Source organism: Anolis sagrei, chromosome 13 (genome assembly GCF_037176765.1).
Source record: "Anolis sagrei isolate rAnoSag1 chromosome 13, rAnoSag1.mat, whole genome shotgun sequence".
NCBI lineage: Eukaryota > Metazoa > Chordata > Lepidosauria > Squamata > Dactyloidae > Anolis > Anolis sagrei.
This window is the reverse complement of record NC_090033.1, coordinates 13,978,584-13,998,888: the sequence shown is the minus strand read 5'-3', so window position 1 is coordinate 13,998,888 and position 20,305 is coordinate 13,978,584. Positions and strand designations below refer to the sequence as shown.

Genomic DNA, 20,305 nt, shown 5'->3' with positions numbered 1-20,305 from the left:
AGTTGCTACGAAGCCACACCATCAATCTGCATAGAGGTAGCTTGAGTTTCGCTTTAATATATGAGCAATGTTTTGCATTAAGAGCTGTCACTCGGGCCAGGTTTCGCTTTAACATACAATCAATGTTTTGTGTTAAGTGCTGACGCTTGGCTCAGATTTTGCTTTGAGATACAAGCACTGCTTTTAGGGGGTGGAGACAGCCGACAGGGAACTCTGGCGTGGGCTGGTTCAGAAGGTCACAAAGAGTCGGAAGTGACTGAATGAATAAACAACAACAACCTATGGATGGGAGATCTGTACCATAAGGACGACTAAACAAAGGAAAATAGATGCTTTTGAACTGTGGTGTTGGTGGTGTTGACTCTGAAGGAGCTGGGGGTGGTGACGGCCGACAGGGAACTCTGGCGTGGGCTGGTTCAGAAGGTCACGAAGAGTCGGAAGCGACTGAACGAATAAACAACCTATGGATGGGAGAGCTAGACCATAAGGAAGACTGAGCGAAGGAAAATAGATGCTTTTGAACTGTGGTGTTGGAGGTGTTGACTCTGAAGGAGCTGGGGGTGGTGACGGCCGACAGGGAACTCTGGCATGGGCTGGTTCAGAAGGTCACGAACAGTCGGAAGCGACTGAACGAATAAACAACCTATGGATGGGAGAGCTAGACCATAAGGAAGACTGAGCGAAGGAAAATAGATGCTTTTGAACTGTGGTGTTGGAGGTGTTGACTCTGAAGGAGCTGGGGGTGGGGATGGCCGACAGGGAACTCTGGCATGGGCTGGTTCAGAAGGTCACAAAGTCAGAAGCGACTAAACGAATAAACAACCTATGGATGGGAGAGTTGGACCATAAGGAAGACTGAACGAAGGAAAACAGATGCTTTTGGACTGTGGTGTTGGAGGTGTTGAGTCTGAAGGAGCTGGGGGTGGAGACAGCCGACAGGGAACTCTGGCATGGGCTGGTTCAAAAGGTCACGAAGAGTCGGAAGTGACTGAATGAATAAACAACAACAACCTATGGATGGGAGAGCTAGACCATAAGGAAGACTGAGCGAAAGAAAATAGATGCTTTCGAACTGTGGTCTTGAAGGTGTTGACTCTGAAGGAGCTGGGGGTGGGGACGGCCGACAGGGAACTCTGGCATGGGCTGGTTCAGAAGGTCACGAAGAGTCGGAAGCGACTGAATGAATAAACAACAACAACCTATGGATGGGAGATCTGTACCATAAGGACGACTAAACGAAGGAAAATAGATGCTTTTGAACTGTGGTGTTGGTGGTGTTGACTCTGAAGGAGCTGGGGGTGGTGACGGCCGACAGGGAACTCTGGCGTGGGCTGGTTCAGAAGGTCACGAAGAGTCGGAAGCGACTGAACGAATAAACAACCTATGGATGGGAGAGCTAGACCATAAGGAAGACTGAGCGAAGGAAAATAGATGCTTTTGAACTGTGGTGTTGGAGGTGTTGACTCTGAAGGAGCTGGGGGTGGTGACGGCGAACAGAAAACTCTGGCATGGGCTGGTTCAGAAGGTCACGAACAGTCGGAAGCGACTGAAAGAATAAACAACCTATGGATGGGAGAGCTAGACCATAAGGAAGATTGAGCGAAGGAAAATAGATGCTTTTGAACTGTGGTGTTGGTGGTGTTGACTCTGAAGGAGCTGGGGGTGGTGACGGCTGACAGAAAACTCTGGCGTGGGCTGGTTCAGAAGGTCATGAAGAGTCGGAAGCGATTGAACGAATAAACAACAAACAAATAGATGCTTTTGAACTGTGGTGTTGGAGGTGTTGACTCTGAAGGAGCTGGGGGTGGGGACGGCCGTCAGGGAACTCTGGCGTGGGTTGGTTCAGAAGGTGACAAAGAGTCGGAAGCGACTGAATGAATAAACAACAAACAAATAGATGCTTTTGAACTGTGGTGTTGGAGGTGTTGACTCTGAAGGAGCTGGGGGTGGGGACGGCCGACAGGGAACTCTGGCATGGGCTGGTTCAGAAGGTCACGAAGAGTTGGAAGCGACTGAACGAATAAACAACAAACAAATAGATGCTTTTGAACTGTGGTGTTGAAGGTGTTGACTCTGAAGGAGCTGGGGGTGGGGACGGCCGAGAGGGAACTCTGGCATGGGCTGGTTCAGAAGGTCACAAAGAGTCGGAAGCGACTGAACAAATAAAGCTATGGATGGGAGAGCTGGACCATAAGGAAGACTGAGCGAAGGAAAATAGATGCTTTTGAACTGTGGGGTTGGAGGTGTTGACTCTGAAGGAGCTGGGGGTGGGGACGGCCGACAGGGAACTCTGCCGTGGGCTGGTTCAGAAGGTCACGAACAGTCGGAAGCGACTGAACGAATAAACAACCTATGGATGGGAGAGCTAGACCATAAGGAAGACTAAGCGAAGGAAAATAGATGCTTTTGAACTGTGGTGTTGGAGGTGTTGACTGTGAAGGAGCTGGGGGTGGGGACGGCCGACAGGGAACTCTGGCGTGGGCTGGTTCAGAAGGTCATGAAGAGTCGGAAGCGACTGAATGAATAAGCAACAAACAAATAGATGCTTTTGAACTGTGGTGTTGGAGGTGTTGACTGTGAAGGAGCTGGGGGTGGGGACGGCCGACAGGGAACTCTGGCGTGGGCTGGTTCAGAAGGTCATGAAGAGTCGGAAGCGACTGAATGAATAAGCAACAAACAAATAGATGCTTTTGAACTGTGGTGTTGGAGGTGTTGACTGTGAAGGAGCTGGGGGTGGGGACGGCCGACAGGGAACTCTGGCGTGGGCTGGTTCAGAAGGTCATGAAGAGTCGGAAGCGACTGAATGAATAAGCAACAAACAAATAGATGCTTTTGAACTGTGGTGTTGGAGGTGTTGACTCTGAAGGAGCTGGGGGTGGGGACGGCTCCTCATTCTTGAAGATCGGGACAATATTGGCCCTCCGACAGTCTGCTGGGACTTTCTCCTGTTCCCAAGAATCTCAATTTGCAAAACAGAATGTGAATATCTAAAATAATATATATATAGGTCAATGGCAGGCAGACGAAGCAGAAGATGGGGAGAAGCTGCCCCCTCGTGGCCTGAAGGGGAATGGCACCCTCTCGCTTTCCCGGTCCAAGAGCAAAACAACACTATGGGACACGATTGGAAAATATGGCTAAACGTGGCTAAATATGTCGAATGGGTTGAGACTCGATGAGATAAACTAGAGCTTCCGTTTCCCACAAAGCCCACAAACAAGAATCGTGTCAAGATTAAGATCGTCTGGGGAGGTCCTGCTCTTGGTCCCACCTCCTTCGCAGGCTCGACTGGCGGGGATGAGGGACAGGGCCTTCTCGGTGGTGGCCCCACTCGGCTATGAGCACTGCGAATGGAGCAGAGAGTGTTTGAGGATTGGGACATCCGTAGGGAGACCAAGGTGCTTGTTTATAAAGCTATAGTACTCCTAACCCTGCTATACACCAGCGAGACGTGGACTGTCTACAGATGTCAACATTGACACTGAAATGCAACACCACCTGAGCTCCGCAAGTGCAGCATTTTTCCGAGTGAAGCAGAAAGTGTTTGAGGACATCCATAGGGAGATCAAGGTGCTTGTTTATAAAGCTATTGTCTTCCCAACCCTGCTATACGCCTGTGAGACGTGGACTGTCTACAGATGTCAACATTGACACTGAAATACAACATTGCCTGAGCTCTGCGAGTGCAGCATTTTTCTGAATGAAGCAGAGAGTGTTTGAGGACCGGGACATCCGTAGGGAGACCAAGATGCTTGTTTATAAAGCTATTGCCTTCCCAACCCTGCTATACACCTGCGAGACGTGGACTGTCTACAGATGTCAACATTGACACTGAAATACAACACCGCCTAAGCTCTGCGAGTGCAGCGTTTTTCCGAATGAAGCAGAGAGTGTTTGAGGACCGGGACATCCGTAGGGATACCAAGGTGCTTGTTTATAAAGCTATTGTCCTCCCAACCCTGCTATACGCCTGCGAGACGTGGACTGTCTACAGACGTCAACATTGACACTGAAATATAACACCGCCTGAGCTCTGCGAGTGCAGCATTTTTCCGAGTGAAGCAGAGAGTGTTTGAGGACCGGGACATCCGTAGGGATACCAAGGTGCTTGTTTATAAAGCTATTGTCCTCCCAACCCTGCTATACCCCTGCGAAACGTGGACTGTCTACAGACGTCAACATTGACACTGAAATACAACACCGCCTGAGCTCTGCAAGTGCAGCATTTTTCCAAATGAAGCAGAGAGTGTTTGAGGACCGGGACATCCGTAGGGAGACCAAGGTGCCTGTTTATAAAGCCATTGTCCTCCCAATCCTGCTATATGCCTGCGAGACGTGGACTGTCTACAGATGTCAACATTGACACTGAAATACAACATTGCCTGAGCTCTGCGAGTGCAGCATTTTTCCGAATGGAGCAGAGAGTGTTTGAGGACCGGGACATCCGTAGGGAGACCAAGGTGCTTCTTTATAAAGCTATAGTACTCCTAACCCTGCTATACACCTGCGAGACATGGACTGTCTACAGATGTCACATGCAACTCCTGGAATGATTCCATCAGCGCTGCCTCCGAAAAATGCTGCAAATCTCCTGGGAAGACAAGCAGACAAATGTCAGCGTGTTGGAAGAAGCAAAGACCACCAGCATTGAAGCGATGGTCCTCCGCCATCAACTCCGCTGGACTGGCCACGTTGTCCGGATGCCCGACCACCGTCTCCCAAAGCAGTTGCTCTATTCCGAACTCAAGAATGGAAAACAGAATGTTGGTGGACAGGAAAAGAGATTGAAAGATGGCCTCAAAGCCAACCTTAAAAACTCTGGCATAGACACTGAGAACTGGGAAGCCCTGGCCCTTGAGCACTCCAGTTGGAGGTCAGCTGTGACCAGCAGTGCTGTAGAATTTGAAGAGGCATGAATGGAGGGCGAAAGAGAGAAACGACACCATAAAGCAAAAAGACCAGAAAATGCCAGGCAACCAAAAGGAAGGAGGAAGTTGTTGGAGCTCAGTTTGTGATTGTGTTTCAGGATCAGGGTCTTTTGGATGTGGGAAGTGATTAGTTTCAGATGGTCAGTGATATTGATGCAGAGAATGACCAGGAGATCCCTGTAGTTTTCCATGAGAATGTCCCTGAGGGATGTGAGGATGATGGTGTGCTCCCCGAATTGTTATCAGAGAGTTCCCATGATAGGGAACATGAAAATAGCTCGGCACCTGGCCCAGCTGCAGAAATTAATGAGCAAATAGATAGATGAGAGATCAGTCAAAACAGGAGAGCCGAACAGTGGCTTCGGCGTTCTGCCAGGTTCCGAGAGAAAAAGATAAGGAATTCTCAGCTAAAGCGAAACCAATTTCCGAGTGCTAGAAACATAGCTCACGAGGAGATAACAGTCCCAAGTACAGGATATGTAGTCAGATGAAGCATCGTTTGGAATCAAGTCAAGATCTTGCTTTGCTTTGCTTTGCTTGGAAAATTCATATTTTAAGTGCCTTTGTTTTACGGTTTTGATTCTTGGAATGTATGCTTCTATATTCATGCCTTGGATTCATGTTTCCCGATTTCTTGCATTTTATTTGGGAAGTTTTGACTCTGTTTTTATGGACTTTGCTGGACAATTACCCTGGACTACTTTGTTCCTGCTTATCTTCCTACCTAATTGGATTTACCGATTTCTTTCAAGTGCTTTTTACTTTACTGCTTCTACATTATCTCCACAAACGTCATCCTGCCCACCACCCAAGTGAAGGCTTTCAGACGGGGACCATTTCAGCCTAGATTTTCTGTTTTGCCTCCACCAAAGAACACCTCCCAGGGTTCCTTTCTCTCTCATTTGCATGGCCCCTCCCACTGCCTCTCCCTTAATTAACCCTTTCCTATGGCTCAGAGCAAACAGAGGAATTGATCAGCAACTGAACACCTGCAATCAGTGAACACTCTGTTTCTTCATATCAATTACAAGTACACTGTTCCCTCATTTATCACAGGTGTTACCTTCCTGGACGATTACCCTGGACTACTTTGTTCCTGCTTATCTTCCTACCTAATTGGATTTACCTATTTCTTTAAAGTGCTTTTTTACTTTACTGCTTTTTCATTATCTCCACAAACGTCATCCTGCCCACCACCCAAGTGAAGGCTTTCAGTGTTCCCTCATTTATCACGGGTATTACCTTCTTGGACTATTATCCTGGACTACTTTGTTCCTGCTTATCTTCCTACCTAATTGGATTTACCTATTTCTTTAAAGTGCTTTTTTACTTTACTGCTTTTTCATTATCTCCACAAACGTCATCCTGCCCACCACCCAAGTGAAGGCTTTCAGTGTTCCCTCATTTATCACGGGTATTACCTTCCTGGACTATTATCCTGGACTACTTTGTTCCTGCTTATCTTCCTACCTAATTGGATTTACCTATTTCTTTAAAGTGCTTTTTTACTTTACTGCTTTTTCATTATCTCCACAAACGTCATCCTGCCCACCACCCAAGTGAAGGCTTTCAGTGTTCCCTCATTTATCACGGGTATTACCTTCCTGGACTATTATCCTGGACTACTTTGTTCCTGCTTATCTTCCTACCTAATTGGATTTACCTATTTCTTTAAAGTGCTTTTTTACTTTACTGCTTTTTCATTATCTCCACAAACGTCATCCTGCCCACCACCCAAGTGAAGGCTTTCAGTGTTCCCTCATTTATCACGGGTATTACCTTCCTGGACTATTATCCTGGACTACTTTGTTCCTGCTTATCTTCCTACCTAATTGGATTTACCTATTGCTTTAAAGTGCTTTTTTACTTTACTGCTTTTTCATTATCTCCACAAACGTCATCCTGCCCACCACCCAAGTGAAGGCTTTCAGTGTTCCCTCATTTATCACGGGTATTACCTTCCTGGACTATTACCCTGGACTACTTTGTTCCTGCTTATCTTCCTACCTAATTGGATATACCTATTTCTTTAAAGTGCTTTTTTACTTTACTGCTTTTTCATTATCTCCACAAACGTCATCCTGCCCACCACCCAAGTGAAGGTTTTCAGTGTTCCCTCATTTATCCCGGGGGTTACCTTCCTGGACTATTACCCTGGACTACTTTGTTCCTGCTTATCTTCCTACCTAATTGGATTTACCTATTGCTTTCAAGTGCTTTTTTTACCTTACTGCTTATTAATTATTATCTTCTATATATATAAAAATGCTCTGTGCATAATGAATACCTTAAAAACAAAAGAACCAATGAACGAAATCATAACAAATTTGGCAACAAAACATCTCACAACACAAGGCGTGACCATCACTCAAAAAATTATGATTTTGTCATTTGGGAGTTGTAGTTTCTGGGATTTATAGCTCACCTATAATCAAAGAGCATTCTGAACTCCACCAACGATGGAATTGAACCAAACTTGGCACACTGGCCTCCCATGACCAACAGAAGATACTAGCAGCGTTTGGTGGGCATTGACCTTGAGTTTGGGAGTCGTAGTTCACCTACATCCAGAGAACACTGTGGACTCAAAAAATGATGGATATGGAATTGAACCAAACTTGGCACACAGGCCTCCCATGACCAACAGAAAATACTAGAAGGGTTTGGTGGGCATTGACCTTGAGTTTGGGAGTTGTAGTTCACCTACATCCAGAGAGCACCTACATCCATCAAACAATGATGGATCTGGACCCAACTTGGCACGAATATTCCATATGCCCAAATATGAACACAGATGGAGTTTGGGGGAAATAGACCTTGGCATTTGGGAGTTGTACTTACTGGGATTTATAGTCCACCTACAATCAAAGACCATTCTGAATGAACCCCACAAATGACAGAACTGGGGCAAACTTCCTATGACCAACAGAAAATACTTAAGGCCATCCAGTCCAACTCCCTTCACCAGGGCAAGAAAACGTAAACAAAGCCCTCCTGACAGAGAGCCATCCAGCCATAGATATAGATAGATATATATGATTCACACACACACACAGATAAAGTATTATAGATTTGAAAGGGACTCCTAAAGAAGGACAATTATTATGTTGCATGTTCCAGAGTAGGCAAACCAGACAATCTCTACATCAACACTATCAAAGAAACATCAAGAAATACTATTTACCCACAAGCATAAAGACATTACATATATTAGAAACCAGCACTTTCTCATTATTTTATTTTCCATATCACCAGACTGGGCCACAGCAACGCGTGGCAGGGGACCGCTACTCTTTAATAAAAGGATTGTTTTCCATCCAACGGTGTGGTGTTTAAAATCAGAGGGCTTTTCCTGTCCTGGAGTGCAACAGAAGTCCTGATGGCTCTTCACCATTGAGGATGGAGCAACAGCACCACCTTGTGGCTGGATTCAAACACAACCTCCCAAGGCGCCAAAAAGCTGGATGTTGACGTTGACGCAACATACCTCCTTTCTGTTCTGTCTGTCCAAAACGGCACTGAATATGTACTGTGATCCGTCCAGAGTCCCCTTGGGGAGATACGCCGGAATATAAACAAAGTGTTGTTGATGTTATTATTATTATTATTACTATGGTGTGAAATACGATGCTACTCTCAAAGCCAAGTCCTTTGTTAAATTTCCCCAGGTTCTCCTTCCACATCCTGCCTTGAAATTGGCACTTTACGAACAGACCGTAATTTTGTGAGCATCTCTTTTCTCTCTGGCTTTCGCTCAAGGGCCCACGATCCTATAGATTTCGGCAACGGCGATGCATTAATAAAGGCAATAAAGCCATGTGCGTTCGGCGCAGGCTGTTTAAGTGGAGAGCAATCTGGTTGAAACGTCCGCAGACAGATTGAAAAAGAGCAGAGTGAAGTGGATTTTGATGAACAGGGGGGAAAATACTCGGCTTTGCATCACCTTTTTAATGCGAAACGGCGGCGTTCGCCCACTCCAGTTGACGAGAAACAGTATAAAACGCATTAATTTCTATCGTCGCTGCTTGAACAGAAGCCAACACGACGAGGTTGAGAGTTCAAGGCAATTCCCCCTCTCCTTGTGTATTGGCGGAAATGACAAAAAAATCGAGAGGCTTGGACTAATACAAAGTCAGCAGAATTATGCTGTGCAACGGCATTGTCTCCCATGCACAATGGTGCAATTCCTCCAAAAATAATCTGAATTGGGCAATGAGGAAGAAAGGCTTCCAAAATGCCCTCTCAAATGCTAGCTTTCTACTTGCAGGAAAGCGTATGGACGGATCTATTGCTGCGAAATCCACGACACTGGGTGTATGCATATGTTAAGTTTTAGCTGATGACACTGATGTTCAAATTTGTGTTAATGTTTGTATAGTATTGGATTTTAAACTGCATTGAGGTCGGATCCTTAGGGGCAAGTGACCATGTGCTCCTGCAATTTGAGGTACAAAGGAAGGCCGAAACTAAGACAAGTCAAACCCGCATTTTGGACTTTAGGAGAGCTGATTTCCAAAAAATGAAGGAAATGCTGAGCAGCATTCTGTGGACACAGATACCAAGAGATAAGGGAGTTACGGATGGATGGGAATTTCTCAAGAGTGAAATACTCAAGGCACAATTGCAAACTGTGCCAACAAAGAGAAAAAGTAGGTCAAGGGCAAAGAAGCCAGAATGGACGTCCAAAGAACTCCTAACTGTGCTAAAACACAAAAGAGACATGCACAAGAAGTGGAAAAAGGGAGAAATCACCAAAGAAGAATTCAAACAAATAGCCAACATCTGTAGGGAAAAGGTCCGCAAGGTTAAAGCACAAAACGAGCTCAGGCTTGCCAGGGATATTAAAAACAACAAAAAGGGCTTCTTTTCTTATGTCAGTAGAAAAAGGAAAAACAAGAAGGCGATAGGGCCTCTTCGAGGAGAAGATGGGGCAATGCTGACAGGGGATAGGGAAAAGGCAGAACTACTTAATGCCTTCTTTGCCTCAGTCTTCTCACAAAAAGAAAGTCATCTTCAACCTCAGCAAGATGGAGTGGATGAGGGATTAGAGGACATCCAACCCCAAATTGGGAAACAAGTCGTCCAGGAATACCTGGCCGCTCTAAATGAGTTCAAGTCCCCAGGGCCAGATCAACTACACCCAAGAGTACTCAAAGAACTAGCGGAAGTCATTTCGGAACCATTGGCAATCATCTTTGAGAGTTCTTGGAGAACGGGAGAAGTTTCAGCAGATTGGAGGAGGGCCAATGTGGTCCCAATCTTCAAGAAGGGAAAAAAGGATGACCCAAACAATGACCAATGTCCGGTCAGCCTCACGTCAATACCAGGCAAGATTCTGGAAAAGCTTGTGAAGGAAGTGGTCTGCAAACACTTAGAAACAAATGCGGTCATCGCTAAGAGTCAACATGGATTTATCAAAAACAAGTCAGGCGAGACTCATCTGATCTCTTTTGTCGATAGAGTTACAAGCTGGGTAGATGCAGGGAATGCCGTGGATGGAGCGTACCTGGATTTCAGTAAGGCCTTCGACAAGGTCCCCCATGACCTTCTGGCAAGGAAACTAGTCCAATGTGGGCGAGGCAAAACTACGGTGAGGTGGATCTGGAATTGGTTAAATGGACAAACCCAGAGGGTGATTCTCCCCAAGGCTTCCTCTTCATCCTGGAAAGAAGTGACGAGTGGAGTGCTGCAGGGTTTCGTCCTGGGCCCGGTCCTGTTCAACATCTTTATTAATGACTGAGATGAAGGGCTAGAAGGCAGGATCATCAAGTTTGCAGATGACATCAAACTGGGAGGGAGAGCCAAGACTCCAGAGGACAGGAGCAGGATTCAAAACGATCTTGACAGATTAGAGAGATGAATGGCCAAAACGAACAAAATGAAGTTCAACAGTGACAAATGCAAGATACTCCACTTTGGCAGGAAAAACGAAATGCAAAGATACAGAATGGGTGATGCCTGGCTTGAGAGCAGTACGTGTGAAAAAGATCTTGGGAGTCCTCGTGGACAACAAGTTAAACATGAGCCAACAATGTGATGTGGCGGCAAAAAAAGCCAATGGGATTTTGGCCTGCATCAATAGGAGCATAGTGTCTAGATCTAGGGAAGTCTTGCTCCCCATGCTCTCTTCCGCTTTGGTTAGACCACGTTACCTGGAATATTGTGTCCAATTCTGGGCACCACAATTCAAGAGAGATATTGTCAAGCTGGAATGTGTCCAGAGGAGGGCGACTAAAATGATCAAGAACAAGCCCTATGAGGAGCGGCTTAGGGAACTGGGCATGTTTAGCCTGAAGAAGAGAAGGCTAAGAGGGGATATGATAGCCATGTATAAATATGTGAGAGGAAGCCACAGGGAGGAGGGAGCAAGCTTGTTTTCTGCTTCCTTGGAGACTAGGACGCAAGGGAACAATGGCTTCAAACGACAAGAGAGGAGATTCTATCTGAACATGACTGTGAGAGCCGTTCAGCAGTGGAACTCTCTGCCCCGGAGTGTGGTGGAGGCTCCTTCTTTGGAAGCTTTTAAACAGAGGCTGGATGGCCATCTGTCAGGGGTGATTTAAATGCAATATTCCTGCTTCTTGGCAGAATGGGGTTGGACTGGATGGCCCAGGAGGTCTCTTCCAACTCTTTGATTCTATGATTCTATGTTCAATTCTGTGTTAATGTTTGTATTTTAATGGATTTTAAATTGTCTTGAAATGCTTGTAATGTTGTCTGTTTTGAGTCTCCAGGGTATAAATATGCAATCCTGTACCATTAGTAAAGATCCTTCCAGCCATCTCCCAAGCCGACATGTAATCCCTATGGGTCGCATACCCTTTCGAATGGGTACCTGACCCTGTAGATATCACAACGTGGGTTTTGGAGCGACATGTGGACTTCTACAAGCGAGGTGTGTTGTCGAAGGCATTCACAGCCGGAAACACTGGGTTGCTGTGTGTTTTCCAGGCTGTCTGGCCATGCTCCAGAAGCATTCTCTCCTAACATTTCGTCCACATCTATGGCAGGCGTCCTCAGAGGTTGTCAGGTCTGTTGGAAACTAGGAAAATGGGATTTAGATATCTGTGGAGGTGGGAGAGAATGCTTCTGGAACATAGCCATACAGCCTGGAAAATACACAACAACCCATAATCATCGGGAGAGGAAGGTAATACATACAAATTATTATTATTATTATTATTATTATTATTATTATTATTTGTGGAATGATCAATATCAGGAGAGGCAAGTAATACATACAAATTATTATTATTATTATTATTATTTGTGGAATGGTCAATATCAGGAGAGGCAAGTAATACATACAAATTATTATTATTATTATTATTATTATTTGTGGAATGGTCAATATCAGGAGAGGCAAGTAATACATACAAATTATTATTATTATTATTATTATTATTATTTGTGGAATGATCAATATCAGGAGAGGCAAGTAATACATACAAATTATTATTATTATTATTATTATTTGTGGAATGATCAATATCAGGAGAGGCAAGTAATACATACAAATTATTATTATTATTATTATTATTATTATTATTATTATTATTTGTGGAATGATCAATATCAGGAGAGGCAAGTAATACATACAAATTATTGTTATTATTATTATTATTATTATTATTAGTGGAATGATCAATATCAGGAGAGGCAAGTAATACATACAAATTATTATTATTATTATTATTATTATTATTATTTGTGGAATGATCAATATCAGGAGAGGCAAGTAATACATACAAATTATTATTATTATTTATTTATTTATTTATTTATTTTTTGCATTTATTGACCGCCACTCTCAGCCCTAGGGCGACTCGTGGCGGTGAACAGCAACATAGAAAGACAGTGTACAGTAAATCACGACAATACAAACCAGACTACTACAACATAACATATACTTATGCTAAAAATCCGCTTCGTCAAATCCTGGGGTCATAGCCGATCTCATAGTCCTAGTACATTCCAGTGTCGTTCCAACAATACCCTCAATTGAAGGCCTGCTCGAAGAGCCACGTTTTCAGGCCCCTACGAAAGGCCATCAGGGAGGGCGCCTGTCTAACTTCAGCAGGGAGGGTGTTCCACAGCCGGGGGGCCACCACCGAGAAGGCTCGCTCCCTCGTCCCCGCCAGACGTGCCTGTGAGGCAGGCGGGACCGAGAGAAGGGCCTCCCCGGATGATCTCAAGGTCCTCGTGGGCTCATAGGCCGAGATGCGGTCTGCAAGGTATTTTGGGCCGGAACCGTTTAGGGCTTTGTAGGATAACACCAGCACCTTGAATTGGGCCCGGTAGCAAATCGGCAGCCAGTGGAGCTGGGACAGCAGGGGCGTTGTGTGCTCTCTGCGTCCTGCTCCCGTTAACAACATGGCTGCCGCGCCATTATTATTATTATTATTATTATTATTTGTGGAATGATCAATATCAGGAGAGCCAAGTAATACATACAAATTATTATTATTATTATTATTATTATTATTATTATTTGTGGAATGATCGGTATCGGGAGAGGCAAGTAATACATACAAATTATTATTATTATTTGAAACACAACAAGATGAGTCCACAGCAGACAAAATCACTGTGCTGGTTTTTGGATCACACGTCGGACACTTCCCAAGTGTCTAGGACTGTGTGATGTTCGGCGAATAATGCGTGCAGATCCCAGTAAGGTGACCTTCTGCAGCTGGCAGATGGTAATTTTGTCAGCGCCAATTGTGTTTAAGTGCAGGCCAAGGTCTTTAGGCACTGTACCCAATGTGCCGATCACCACTGGAACCACCTTTATTATTATTATCATCATCTGTGGAATGATGATCATCAAGAGAGGCAGGTAATACATACAAGTTGTTGTTGTTATTATTATTATTATTATTATCAGGAGAGGCAGGTAATATATAACTATTATTATTATTATTATTATTATTATTAGTGGAATGATCATCATCAGGAGAGGCAGGTAATATATACCTATTATTATTATTATTATTATTATTATTATTATTAGTGGAATGATCATCATCAGGAAAGGCAGGTAATATATACCTATTATTATTATTATTATTATTATTATTATTAGTGGAATGATCATCATCAGGAGAGGCAGGTAATATATACCTATTATTATTATTATTATTATTATTAGTGGAATGATCATCATCAGGAAAGGCAGGTAATATATACCTATTATTATTATTATTATTATTATTAGTGGAATGATCATCATCAGGAGAGGCAGGTAATATATACCTATTATTATTATTATTATTATTATTATTAGTGGAATGATCATCATCAGGAAAGGCAGGTAATATATACCTATTATTATTATTATTATTATTATTATTATTGGAATGATCATCATCAGGAGAGGCAGGTAATATATACCTATTATTATTATTATTATTATTAGTGGAATGATCATCATCAAGAGAGGCAGGTAATATATACCTATTATTATTATTATTATTATTAGTGGAATGATCATCATCAGGAAAGGCAGGTAATATATACCTATTATTATTATTATTATTATTATTGGAATGATCATCATCAGGAGAGGCAGGTAATATATACCTATTATTATTATTATTATTATTATTATTAGTGGAATGATCATCATCAGGAAAGGCAGGTAATATATACCTATTATTATTATTATTATTATTATTAGTGGAATGATCATCATCAGGAAAGGCAGGTAATATATACCTATTATTATTATTATTATAATTATTATTAGTGGAATGATCATCATCAGGAGAGGCAGGTAATATATACCTATTATTATTATTATTATTATTATTGGAATGATCATCATCAGGAGAGGCAGGTAATATATACCTATTATTATTATTATTATTATTATTAGTGGAATGATCATCATCAAGAGAGGCAGGTAATATATACCTATTATTATTATTATTATTATTATTATTATTAGTGGAATGATCATCATCAGGAAAGGCAGGTAATATATACCTATTATTATTATTATTATTATTATTATTAGTGGAATGATCATCATCAGGAGAGGCAGGTAATATATACCTATTATTATTATTATTATTATTATTGGAATGATCATCATCAGGAGAGGCAGGTAATATATACCTATTATTATTATTATTATTATTATTAGTGGAATGATCATCATCAAGAGAGGCAGGTAATATATACCTATTATTATTATTATTATTATTATTATTATTAGTGGAATGATCATCATCAGGAAAGGCAGGTAATATATACCTATTATTATTATTATTATTATTATTATTATTAGTGGAATGATCATCATCAGGAGAGGCAGGTAATATATACCTATTATTATTATTATTATTATTATTAGTGGAATGATCATCATCAGGAGAGGCAGGTAATATATACCTATTATTATTATTATTATTATTATTATTAGTGGAATGATCATCATCAGGAAAGGCAGGTAATATATACCTATTATTATTATTATTATTATTATTATTATTAGTGGAATGATCATCATCAGGAGAGGCAGGTAATATATACCTATTATTATTATTATTATTATTATTATTATTAGTGGAATGATCATCATCAGGAGAGGCAGGTAATATATACCTATTATTATTATTATTATTATTAGTGGAATGATCATCATCAGGAGAGGCAGGTAATATATACCTATTATTATTATTATTATTATTATTGGAATGATCATCATCAGGAGAGGCAGGTAATATATACCTATTATTATTATTATTATTATTATTATTATTATTATTAGTGGAATGATCATCATCAGGAAAGGCAGGTAATATATACCTATTATTATTATTATTATTATTATTATTGGAATGATCATCATCAGGAGAGGCAGGTAATATATACCTATTATTATTATTATTATTATTAGTGGAATGATCATCATCAGGAAAGGCAGGTAATATATACCTATTATTATTATTATTATTATTATTGGAATGATCATCATCAGGAGAGGCAGGTAATATATACCTATTATTATTATTATTATTATTATTATTATTAGTGGAATGATCATCATCAGGAAAGGCAGGTAATATATACCTATTATTATTATTATTATTATTATTAGTGGAATGATCATCATCAGGAAAGGCAGGTAATATATACCTATTATTATTATTATTATTATTATTATTATTAGTGGAATGATCATCATCAGGAGAGGCAGGTAATATATACCTATTATTATTATTATTATTATTATTGGAATGATCATCATCAGGAGAGGCAGGTAATATATACCTATTATTATTATTATTATTATTATTATTATTATTAGTGGAATGATCATCATCAAGAGAGGCAGGTAATATATACCTATTATTATTATTATTATTATTATTATTAGTGGAATGATCATCATCAGGAAAGGCAGGTAATATATACCTATTATTATTATTATTATTATTATTGGAATGATCATCATCAGGAGAGGCAGGTAATATATACCTATTATTATTATTATTATTATTATTATTATTATTATTAGTGGAATGATCATCATCAGGAAAGGCAGGTAATATATACCTATTATTATTATTATTATTATTATTAGTGGAATGATCATCATCAGGAAAGGCAGGTAATATATACCTATTATTATTATTATTATTATTATTATTAGTGGAATGATCATCATCAGGAGAGGCAGGTAATATATACCTATTATTATTATTATTATTATTATTGGAATGATCATCATCAGGAGAGGCAGGTAATATATACCTATTATTATTATTATTATTATTATTATTATTAGTGGAATGATCATCATCAAGAGAGGCAGGTAATATATACCTATTATTATTATTATTATTATTATTATTATTATTAGTGGAATGATCATCATCAGGAAAGGCAGGTAATATATACCTATTATTATTATTATTATTATTATTATTATTAGTGGAATGATCATCATCAGGAGAGGCAGGTAATATATACCTATTATTATTATTATTATTATTATTAGTGGAATGATCATCATCAGGAAAGGCAGGTAATATATACCTATTATTATTATTATTATTATTATTAGTGGAATGATCATCATCAGGAAAGGCAGGTAATATATACCTATTATTATTATTATTATTATTATTATTATTGGAATGATCATCATCAGGAGAGGCAGGTAATATATACCTATTATTATTATTATTATTATTAGTGGAATGATCATCATCAGGAAAGGCAGGTAATATATACCTATTATTATTATTATTATTATTATTATTATTGGAATGATCATCATCAGGAGAGGCAGGTAATATATACCTATTATTATTATTATTATTATTATTAGTGGAATGATCATCATCAAGAGAGGCAGGTAATATATACCTATTATTATTATTATTATTATTATTTGTGGAATGATCAATATCAGGAGAGGCAAGTAATACATACAAATTATTATTATTATTATTATTATTACTATTATGTGTGGAATGATCAATATCAGGAGAGGCAAGTAATACATACAAATTATTATTATTATTATTATTATTATTATTATTTGTGGAATGATCAATATCAGGAGAGGCAAGTAATACATACAAATTATTATTATTATTATTATTATTATTTGTGGAATGATCAATATCAGGAGAGGCAAGTAATACCTACAAATTATTATTATTATTATTATTATTATTATTATTATTATTATTATTTGTGGAATGATCAATATCAGGAGAGGCAAGTAATACATACAAATTATTATTATTATTATTATTATTATTATTATTTGTGGAATGATCAATATCAGGAGAGGCAAGTAATACATACAAATTATTATTATTATTATTATTATTATTATTTGTGGAATGATCAATATCAGGAGAGGCAAGTAATACATACAAATTATTATTATTATTATTATTATTTGTGGAATGATCAATATCAGGAGAGGCAAGTAATACATACAAATTATTATTATTATTACTATTATTTGTGGAATGATCAATATCAGGAGAGGTAAGTAATACATACAAATTATTATTATTATTATTATTATTATTAGTGGAATGATCAATATCAGGAGAGGCAAGTAATACATACAAATTATTATTATTATTATTTGTGGAATGATCAATATCAGGAGAGGCAAGTAATACATACAAATTATTATTATTATTATTATTATTTGTGGAATGATCGGTATCGGGAGAGGCAAGTAATACAAATTATTATTATTATTAGTGGAATGATCAATATCAGGAGAGGCAAGTAATACATACAAATTATTATTATTATTATTATTATTATTATTATTATTTGTGGAATGATCAATATCAGGAGAGGCAAGTAATACATACAAATTATTATTATTATTATTATTATTATTGGAATGATCAATATCAGGAGAGGCAAGTAATACATACAAATTATTATTATTATTATTATTATTATTATTATTATTTGTGGAATGATCAATATCAGGAGAGGCAAGTAATACATACAAATTATTATTATTATTATTATTATTATTGGAATGATCAATATCAGGAGAGGCAAGTAATACATACAAATTATTATTATTATTATTATTATTATTATTATTATTTGTGGAATGATCAATATCAGGAGAGGCAAGTAATACATACAAATTATTATTATTATTATTATTATTATTGGAATGATCAATATCAGGAGAGGCAAGTAATACATGCAAATTATTATTATTATTATTATTATTATTATTATTATTATTATTATTAGTGGAATGACCAATATCAGGAGAGGCAAGTAATACATACAAATTATTATTATTATTTGAAACACAACAAGATGTGTCCACAGCAGACAAAATCACTCTGCTGGTTTTTGGATCACACGTCGGACACTTCCCAAGTGTCTAGGACTGTGTGATGTATCGGCGAATAACGCGTGCAGATCCCAGTAAGGTGGCCTTTTGCAGCTGGCAGGTGGTAATTTTGTCAGCGCTGATTGTGTTTAAGTGCAGGCCAAGGTCTTTAGGCACTGTACCCAGTGTGCCGATCACCACTGGGACCATCTTTATTATTATTATTATCATCTGTGGAATGATGATCATCAAGAGAGGCAGGTAATACATACAAGTTATTATTATTATTATTATTATTATTATTATTATTATTATTATTATTATCAGGAGAGGCAGGTAATATATACCTATTATTATTATTATTATTGGAATGATCATCATCAGGAGAGGCAGGTAATATATACCTATTATTATTATTATTATTATTATTATTATTATTTGTGGAATGATCATCATCAGAAGAGGCAGGTAATATATACCTATTATTATTATTATTATTATTATTATTATTATTATTATTATTAGTGGAATGATCATCAGGAGAAGCAGGTAATATATACCTATTATTATTATTATTGTTATTATTATTAAATGTGGGGTGGAAAGGAAAGGAAGAAAACATTCAGCTCACCTGAGTTTGCGGCCTTCCGGAGACTCGGAGGTGGCACCTCCTCCTTGGTGCTTCCTGTTGTGTTTGCAGGGTGTTTTTCGGATCCAGTGGAGAACCGGAACTGGACACTTCCCGATTCAACCTGTTTCACCTGTAAAATGCAAAAAAGAAAGAGCGAAGGGAAGAAAAGAGTATGCAATACACTTGTGCAATCAATAAAAACATTGTCGGGCGGGGGGGGGGGGAGGCATAATTTCTAAGGTATTTCCGAAATTGGAGGGGGATCTGTGTCGGAATTTTAATGCGGTAATTAGCTTTTTGCTGCGTAATTACATAAGCGGGGAAACTTCAGGGGCTCCTTTCTCCCTCATTGTTAGAGCTACTGGCAAGAAACTTGCTCCAGCTGTAAAACACATTTACCACTGTGAAACGTAGTTCAGCCAGCTGAGGATGATGATGAGGGGTTTGGGGGTGCAGGGCCTGCTCATACAGAGGGGATTGCTGTCCTTAATTAGGGAAAGAATAGCTTTCAGTTCTCAGATCAAGCAACGTAGCAGATGAAGCAAGAAACTCCTATCTTAGTTCTTGCTTCAAGCCATGTCTTGGTCAAGTTTTGCTTTAAGTCTTGGGGATTTTACCATGAACTCAAGCTCATGTATTGTTCTTTGATTCTTGGACTACTCAAGTTGGTGTTTTATTCCTTCTCTTTTGGATTAATCAAGCTTAAGAAAATGAAGTTCAACAATGACAAATGGAAGATACTCCACTTAGGCAGAAAAAAGGAAATGCAAAGATACAGAATGTGGGATGCCTGGCTCGAGAGCAGTACGTGTGAAAAAGATATTGGAGTCCTCGTGGACAACAAGTTAAACATGTGCCAACAATGTGATGCAGGGCAAAAAAATAGGATTTTGGCCTGCATCA

The 20,305-nt window shown here is 39.2% G+C and overlaps 1 protein-coding gene across 2 annotated transcripts in view; it reads right to left on the bottom strand.

The window, feature by feature from the left end:
• Nucleotides 1-20,305, bottom strand: part of NPHP4 (nephrocystin 4) — a 185,355-nt gene that overhangs the window by 88,775 nt on the left and 76,275 nt on the right. For both annotated transcript variants that reach the window (XM_067472811.1, XM_067472812.1), the window contains exon 11: nucleotides 19,403-19,532. In XM_067472811.1, coding sequence (XP_067328912.1) covers nucleotides 19,403-19,532 — 130 coding nt within the window. The remainder of the gene's footprint in view (nucleotides 1-19,402; nucleotides 19,533-20,305) is intronic.